Source organism: Sprattus sprattus, assembly GCF_963457725.1.
Source record: "Sprattus sprattus genome assembly, chromosome: 13".
In the NCBI taxonomy this organism is placed as follows: Eukaryota; Metazoa; Chordata; class Actinopteri; order Clupeiformes; family Clupeidae; genus Sprattus; species Sprattus sprattus.
Window position 1 is genome coordinate 4,213,486 of NC_137911.1, and position 9,171 is coordinate 4,222,656.

General features: G+C 40.1%; 1 protein-coding gene across 1 annotated transcript; it reads right to left on the reverse strand.

Annotated features, from left to right (window-relative positions):
* Nucleotides 1-7,320: 7,320 nt before the first annotated feature.
* nkx2.4a (NK2 homeobox 4a) lies at nt 7,321-8,735 on the reverse strand (the record flags this gene model as incomplete). The annotated part of the gene is made up of 2 exons (XM_080850507.1): nt 7,321-7,988; nt 8,366-8,735. 2 exons carry the CDS (start codon nt 8,733-8,735, stop codon nt 7,321-7,323), a joined length of 1,038 nt encoding a protein of 345 aa, XP_080706633.1.
* Between the last annotated feature and the right edge of the window lie 436 nt (nt 8,736-9,171).

Sequence of the window (9,171 nt, forward strand, 5' to 3'; positions counted from 1 at the left end):
TTTAGCACAGTGATTTTCAAAATGTCAAATTCCTTGAAATACTTAGCGTTGAAATTATCTTAAAGGAGCCCAAAGCAACAATAGGGCTTCAAAATGGAAATATTCTGGATAACACAATCTTTATGATATTGACATTTACTTCACCATATTAGCACATTTGCATCATTATTTGATACTTTGGGCCTTAAAAAGAGCGCTAAAACTAGCCGCAAGAGCGTAGCCCTTTATATATTGGTGCCACCAAAAAAACGGCACAGGATTCCAGTCAGTAACTGATTCCCGTCTGCAATTCTCGGAGTTTCCGAATGCGTGACGTCAGTATTTGCGAGTTCATGGTTCTATTTCAAGATGGCAGATCTTGGTTGTTCTGAGAACATTTTGACATGTCAACGCGTGCGTATTGTAAATTATGTAAACAAATAGAACACGATTCGCGCATTCGCAAACAGAACCAGTGACAGGATCACGTGATATAATCTCCGGAAGCGTTCGGGATTCATCGGTCTTGTTCGCGTGCGGTCGGAAGATTTTAAAAAATGGCCTCTCCCCACTGGCAGCGCGATTTTCTATCAGTTCTCACCACACAACGACGTCTCATCTTTGCTCCTTGAATGTCGATATGTAATGGTATGGTATTATTGAAACTTACTATGGGTAAAAAAGACTAGAAATTGAACGTTTATTTTTCGAGTCTCAAGCCTAGGGCGCCTTTAAGGGCGCTACATGATCACATAACTTTTTTCACAGAAAAGGGATTAAATGTGTGTGTGTGTGTGTGTGTGTGTGTGTGTGTGTGTGTGTGTGTGTGTGTGTGTGTGTGTGGTGGTGGTGTTGGGTGTGTATGTGTATCCATACCTTTGTGTACTTTTTGTCACTTCCATTGATGCCTAAATTCTATAGCTGTAAAGACCTACATGTATGTGCAGCATACGTCTCCCCTCAAAGGCTGCCTCTTGAGGCGACACAAACACAGGCCATCTCTCCAACTTCATTCGAAGCCATCTCCAACTCTTACCCTTAAACAAACAAACGCCAGGACCGCAGCTGGCTATCACCTTGGCAACAGTCGATTGGGAAGAAACTGTTTGCTAGTTAAAAGTGCAGCTTTGTGAGCTGGAATACTTTTCGTCCTCACAATGAAGCCCATTGAATGCTTGTTTTATTTTTGGGGAGGTGAGGAGTGGGTACAAGTCCAGTGCTAATGTCACTTCAAAAATCCCATATTTCTTTGGCAGCATTTGTGTTGAGTTCTGGACTGTATTTTTCTTTTCCTCTTTTGTGAGGGAACCAGTGGAGTGTTCCCTGAGAACTATACTTTTGCGTTGAACTATTCCACTGTCACACTGAGGCTTAATACACAAGGAGGACTCCCAAGCGGATTGATATTTGTTATTGTGTTGCTTTTCCGTGTACAAGTCTTCACTGGATAGACTTTTGTAATTACGCATATGTGACCTCAAAAGAGTAATAGTGGACAAATATTAGCTTTGAGGACAAAAACTCATTCACCAGAAAAAGGGTAGGTTTTTGGTGAAGTTGATGGCAGAGTCTCATTTAAGCATCAGTGGTGTAGTCCAGGGTATACGCAGGTATACAGAGTATACCCACTTATTTTTCAGGCAGCATTACGTATACCCACTTCTCAAAACAGGTTGTTTATCCTGTGCTGTATGGGCTGCATTTGGGGTTTACAGCGCCATTTTAGTCATGTGTTGCCATATAGATGGGGCATTGTGCAAAGCCAGTGTTTTCACATGGCCTTTAGTATATCACTAAAGAGGAGTCGACAGAAGCTGGGTTTGAAATTCAAATTTGAGGAATTATTGGTGTAGAGCAAAAGTGCTCGTCCTTCACTGTGCTTTTAGTGAATTTGTCACAAATACAAAACTGTATCCATATAAAATGACTTCAAATTGTGTTCAATTGTGCAATGTGTGTATAATATAATTATATAGTGAATGCTGTTCTGGACTAGTCATTTTTCATCTTATTTATTTATGAAATATATCAGAGACAAAACATAGGTTAAACCACAGTTTGTAATCGCTGATATTAACATTGTGCATCCAACCAAATCCATGCTTATGTGTCGTATTTGAATAAGTCTTTTATGAAAGTCTAGGCATACCCTCTCTAAAACCTTATGGAAAAACCATCCAATTCCACACGGAGAGCCTCAATCTGGATGAGATTTTTGGATAGGCTAAACAAATTTCTCTTGAAGGGTGTTTGCAGAACTTAATGAGGCATAACTAATGGTGTTGTGCCAATCCGTCACCCAAGCTAGAGCTGGGGCGTTGGGACAGGCCAGCCATTGATTCTTGCTTCAAACCTCTTGAAGAACTAATCAGTTTCTTTGGTTTGCTGTTTCAGGCCTGGCAAAGCCTTTGTAGGACTGTGTCACCCCAGGTCAGTAGTTATTAGTGGTGAGTGAACACAGTTTCTTTAACTGCTTATGAGCGGCCTGAATAAGATGCATAGGAGACTTGGAGGAGGGATTACTGACTGGCTGCTGTGACAGAGGGAAGCACTGGGCAGGATGTGACATGGTTTAGTAATAGGGGATGCAGAGTGAATGCGCTATGTTTCTCTGACTCTCTCTCTCTCTCTCTGTCTGTCTGTCTTATGCTATCTTTTTTCTATCTTTCTCTCTTTTTCTCCCTCTCCTCTCCCTCTCCTGTCTTCACCAGCCCTGTTTTCACTGCTTTAGAAAAAAAAAGTAGAATTCACCTCAACTCAAGTCAATTCTGATTGGCTTTTTAGTGCTATCAGTTGCTATTGGTAAAGGAAACACAACCTTTTTGAAATGATAATTTATCTATCAAACTCATCCACAAACCTTTCTATACCTTTTGGGGGTTTTGCACCGACATGGCTATATGTGTGTACGTGTCCACTGTATACTCAGAACCAAAGGCAACAATAGAACACTGCAATTCATTTCATTTTATGGAAATCTATTAAAATGAGAATTGCTTTCAGAGTTCTATGACCTCCTTGAAATGTTTTCCATTCTGTCAGAGGATGATTATTTGCCGCTGTTTTTCCTGTTTAAAATAACTGGAATTAGAAAAGTTTCTGCTTGCTGGGGCACTATCTCATTTGATCCCAAAGAATAATGTATTCAAAGGGACAGTGAAAGAAATTGTATTACATGTACAAAACCTCCAAGACCAAACCACCACCTATGGTAGGTGCAGGGGTAAGAATAGCAAGGTGCTCATCAGCTGCCAGGCAAGTTAGAGTATTACCGTAATTAAAATCTTCTCTTGCCAATTCAAAGCATTTTTTGGCTGTGGTCTGAAAAGCAGCTCCCCCCTGTCATTTAACATGGGAGAGAAAGGGGCCATCTTTCTCTCTCTCTCTCTCTCTCTCTCTCTCTCTCTCTTGCTGGAACTTCACAGAAAGGTGGAGAGGAGGGAGGGCTTGGGAAATGCACATGGCACTTTTTGGATTCTTGTACTCTTGCCCAATGAAAAGAAGCATATCTTTATCAAGCAGTGGTGTGCAGTTGATCCAACAAGAGGAACACGCAAGAGTAATATAGGTCCAGTCTCACACTAGTTGACTGCTTAAAAACAGCTAATAACATTGTTGAACCCAACATTTCAATTGTGTTGTGATGTAGAATACAAATATTCTGTGGTTCAATGGTTTTGGTCCCAAAAACGGTGCAATGTATGCTAAAATAGTGTAGTTTATCCAGTTCAATATATTCACATGCAAGTTTAGTGTACCTTAGTAGGAAAACATTCTTTTTTTTAAATATGGTTCCTCTGTATGGTATTTCGTTCCCACATAAAATGTATGACCAGCGTCAGTCAGTCAGTCTACACCAATTAGTACTCACCGGGTTGCTAGGTCACCGTGGTCAATTGAAAGACACATCAATAGAACTTGAAAAGGTTTTTCTGCGATCAGCCCTTCTGACATATTAAGTAGAATAATGGAAGGGGGGTGGGTCTGCTCAGGCAAGGCTCTATGCCTGGATTCAAATCAGCCCGTAGTAGGACTTCATTTCTACAATAAAAATAACTGGGAGCAATAGACAAATCCAGATTGTCTCTTTGAAAATGGAAATACGTCCTTATTCAATATGCAACACAATTTGACAGCAGCCAAGAAAACAGAATGAAAATTAGATATGTCATATGTTGCATTTGCGCATTTACACAAAATGAAACAGATTGTGAAAATCAGGATTTAACCAATCATATTACTCCACACAACACTTACTGAATAAATACTATATGGAAATAGTATCAAATATTTTTGAATTCACTACAGTTTCAATTGGTTAAATGAATTTCATTATACTGGCCAATTTAAAACCAGATGTTGCAACATTAGGTATAAATCTTTGATGCACTTTTTCCACGTTTTCAGGGGGAAACTGTGTAGGTGAGGTTACCAGTAGATTATTTTAGCCTTCAAAATAAATTAGGTATTTGTTGTGTTCATGGAGACTGCATGTAAAACTAATTCTGCTAACTGAAATGCCAATTCATGTACATTCCATTCAGTTTCAGATAATACATGTGCATATTGAAAAAGGACGTATTTCCATTTTCAAACTCATACATACTCAATGTTAAAGGTCTGGATAATAACTGATATGTAATGTTCTTTAAGACAAGAAGTGGCTCTGTAGCTATCCCAGTTCACCATGTGGAGCTAGAAGTTTTTGTTATCATACCTTGGACATTTCTGCACCTGAAAGTTTTTTAGTGGGCAGGCAGGGGGAAATATGTGTTGTCATCACAGTTCAAGTATGGTATCAAACTGTAGCTAGGATCCCCCCATCAAGGTGCTACAACAAGTATCTACTTGAGCTGAAGCTATGGGGAGAGGGGCTGTTTCAGTGCACTGGCCAACAGAAGAAGATGAGGCCAGGGAAAGCTAACGCTCTGTTATTTAATCATAGCTACCGCCTGCAGCGCCATGTTATTCCGGAGTCATTCGGCAACACATTCATATTGCCAATAGTATTGCCATGTTGTATCATATAATCAGGTGGCCCTAGGTTAAAGCATTCAAAAAGGTGGACATGACTGCCATCAAATACAGGCAGTTTTTACCAGCTGACCTTTTGCAAGAGTAGCATTTACAACATTATCAATCTATGTGTACTCCAAGTGGAAGAAGAGATGGTCACGGCCTGTAACAACCACAGTCCAGACTATTGGAGTTCACAAAGAACAAAGTTTGCATGCCAGATGCGTTCAATTCTTAATACATTTAGTACAGCACTTTTCCATCTTCCACCAATAATTCTAGTCAACAACAGTAATTATCCTACATCCAAGCTTTTTCAAGTGCATGTCTTTGATGGGTAAAACATCAAGACAATCCCTCCTGTCTCATCTGCAGGCTCAGCTCTACACCAGGTTGGAATGGGAAAGGTTCCCTTGGTTAAATCTTTCTTTCCCCACAGTCATTGCTTCTGTTAAACGTTGTTCAATTCATTATTAACAATTCATTAAAAACAATTGCTTGTTTCAAGCATACTTCATAATGAGTAGCTGTATTACTATAGGGTAATGTGTCATATTGATGATGGCACTGGATGTCTCACTTTTCAATGTTCTCTACAAACATTTCAAACTTGCCTGCAAGACCACTGAATGATCTGCAAACAAGAGAAAGCTGTGGCTGCTTAGGCAGCTATATTCCATATTTAAGACTCTGTGCCTAAAGTATGGATTCCTATAATCATTAAAATATGTGAGGATTTGTGTGATTTAAGTACAACAAAAATATTTGTATTCAGAATCAACCCTTTCAATTCATGAACAAACTGGTCTCCCCCAGGACTACTTTAGTGTTTTTGGTGACTTGTCACTCAAAGAGGGATTTTTACTGGTCAAATATGCATGTGTAAATTAAGAATATAATTCTTCTATTTGTTATTGTAGCAATCAAGTTTGAAGACCAACCAAGTGTTCTTGTGTCTGCTGAAACTGTGGACAGCTTTCACGTGATCAGACAAATACAAACAGATATTTTTCATTTTTGCATATAACCTTCAAATCGGTGTGGCGCATTGGAAGCACCCTACCCATTACCATACTGATAAATGGCATACATACAAATTATCTAAACGTCGTGACTCTTTCTCACCTGGGTTAATTTGATTAAAAGGTACAGTTAAAAATAATACTTCCATTGGATAAAACGCACTTGAAGCTGTAGCCTACTTGGCTGGATGCAATGTTTGAGCAGTGTTGAATGGGGATATTTGATTAGATATTTACCCTATAAACGGATGTTTTAGTTTATACATTCTGTTTGACGTCCTTAATAAAAATGACCTGATAAATGTTTGTTGTGCTTCTTTTTACGCTTTGTCTGGATATACAGCAATTAATGGATAACAGAATAACTGCCAGATGATAGGGAATCCACCACTCAAATTAGTAATAGCTTGTAAATAGGAATAATAAGTTAATTAAAAAATGATCACTGTCTGGTTGGTTTCCAAAACATGGATTTTTACAACCACACTTATCGAAATAACCAGTTTTTTTTATTATTATATGTTTCGCAATTGGATACATTTCAGTATGTCTCTTTCTCTGAAATGACCAGCAGTAGGTAAACCTCCTTCGACCTTGCTTTCCAATTCAATGTATTAACCGTCACAGCTTAATAAAAACGTACTCCAAATAGATCTTCACACAAATTAAGTCCCCGGGATACCTTTCAAGTGATTTATTGTTAACGTTCAATTGGTTTGAAACATATAGAGCAGCCATCAGGTATTTGTTGGTCGTTTGAATTGGTTGGTTTGTTTGTCATAACTTACAAAATGGAGAATAAAACAAAATAACTCAAAACAATTATATTACAGGTAAAAGCAGTGTTAGCCAAATATACAATTCCTACTTTAATTTCTATTTGAATACATTAGTTTACAATAGCCATTACATCAATAGGCGTTCGGCGCGAGGGTCACGCCGCATGATACATTATCAAAACTTCATACCTGATCTCCTACTCAGCCTTCTTCCCGCAAGAAGTAACGTTACTGAGTAAGGAGCAGCATTCTCATTCAACAATACTCTACGTTAGCATTAAAGGGAAGTCCAAAATCGGTTCAAAAGTTCAGAAACACCTTGCCTCTCCAGTGTCAAGTAAAGGTCAAAAATTGTCTTACTTTTAAAAATGCCCCCATAGGCTACAGGTGAATAATGTCCGTTGTCACGCGATGGGTAGACACTGACGTTACCAGATACTTCAGTTTGATATGTTTCGTCTGCTTTTGGCCTTTTCCAGCTTAACGTTTTCAGTAGATATATTTAGGAAATGTTATGACCACTACTACCATGTTCTGCCATAGAGCAAATTTGAATTGACCATGTTATTGGTGTAATCTACAGCGGAAGTGTCCATCTGAGCCATGCTGTTTATCTGGCTGTGGAGAGAGGGAGGGCTTGGTGACATTTCCTCCAGGTCTTGTGCTTGAACTAAGGCATTAACCTGTTGGTTCTGGTGTTGGTTGATGGCGATACTAGATGCCGCAAGCACGACTCCCGAGCTGTTCTGTTGTTGTTGTTGTTGTTGTTGCTGCTGCTGCTGCTGCTGTTGCTGGTTCGGCGTCGGTGTGTTGGAACCATTCTGACAGGGTTTACCATCCTTTACGAGAACTGGAACAGCCACCCGCCGCGGGGACTGCTGTTGCTGGCAAAGGTTGTTCTCCTGTTGGAGTTGCTGCGCGGCTTTGTCCTTGGCCTGTCGCTTCATCTTATACCTGTGATTCTGGAACCATATTTTAACTTGGGTCGGCGTGAGATGAATCATGCTGGCCAGGTGTTCCCTCTCCGGGGCTGACAGGTATTTCTGTTGTTTAAACCTCCTCTCCAGTTCGTACACCTGCGCCTGCGAAAAGAGCACCCGTCGTTTACGCCGGGGTGCTGCATGGAGAGTTGGCATAGATTTGGATCCGTCGTTCATGCCCGTCAGCGTCCCCATTCCGGTCATGTTCATACCTGTGGAAGGTCCCATGAATCTAGAAACTTAAAAATATACATACAAATATATGTCCATTCAATGAGCAGAATGCCCTTAACTGAATTCCAAATGGACAGCAAACTTTACGTGAGTCAAGTGTGCAGCTTAATGCTAACTTCAACGCCTATGATATAGCAACAGTAATATTTTGCTGTATATTACAAATTAATTTAAGACTAGCTATTTTGAAAAACAATAAGCGTAAAATGGTAATCTAAAAGATACAATTAGTTGTTCCAATCAAACTGAATTAACTTTAAAATAATACAAATATTTACAAGAAACAGTTCAATCTACAAGAAGAAAAATCAGACAATTCACACAAATAGTTGCAATAATTGAAAGGACAACTTACTTGTTGAGTATCTTGGGTCTGGATTTGCACCGTACCACCCTGTTGCTGCAGCGCTATTTCGCATAGTTTCTTGGTAAGACGGGAGGTCTCCCATGTTGCCAATGCCCCCATTGCAATAGCCTCCCATTGCACCGTGCGAAAACTGGGATACACTGTGTGGCATGTGGTAGGTCGTTGCCACAGTGGCATTGTGGCCCATGGAGTGCTGCTGCATGCCAGTCTGTGACACCTGAGGTTGTCGGTAAGCTCCCAGCGGAGAGGCGAGGTTCCCTGTACTATCCATGGCACTAAACTTCTTGTAGGTCTCCTCAATTGGGCTCAAAATATCTGTCACTGAAAAAGGCGTTGTATGCTTTGGGCTCAGCGACATGGTTCAGTGAGCAGACAGGTAGATTTCGGTCGAGCGGATCAACTGTGTTGTATCAGCTCTCTTCTTGTGGATGGCTACGTAAAGAGAGTGCTTGTAGTACGCCTGAGACCCGATTGATCGCCTTCGAGAAGGAGGCGAGCCCAGGATGCTCGCATCTCAGGGTTTATTGTAGCCAAGCGCCAGGTTTACGACAAACACTGGGGGCGGAGCAACGTTCTAAACGAGCAAACAATGGTCATTGACATTTTAGCAAAATAACTGACAGAAATGTTGTGTGTTTCGTATTAAGAATTACGGATGTAATGACATAAATTATTTTGATTTTGTCATTTATGTTAGATTAATGTACTGTCTTTGACTTTCCTGAATAGGTATTAAAAGTGTGTTATTTTAGCCCATGTCATTTTGGTTTCACAGGATTGCTGAGTGAGGGCTT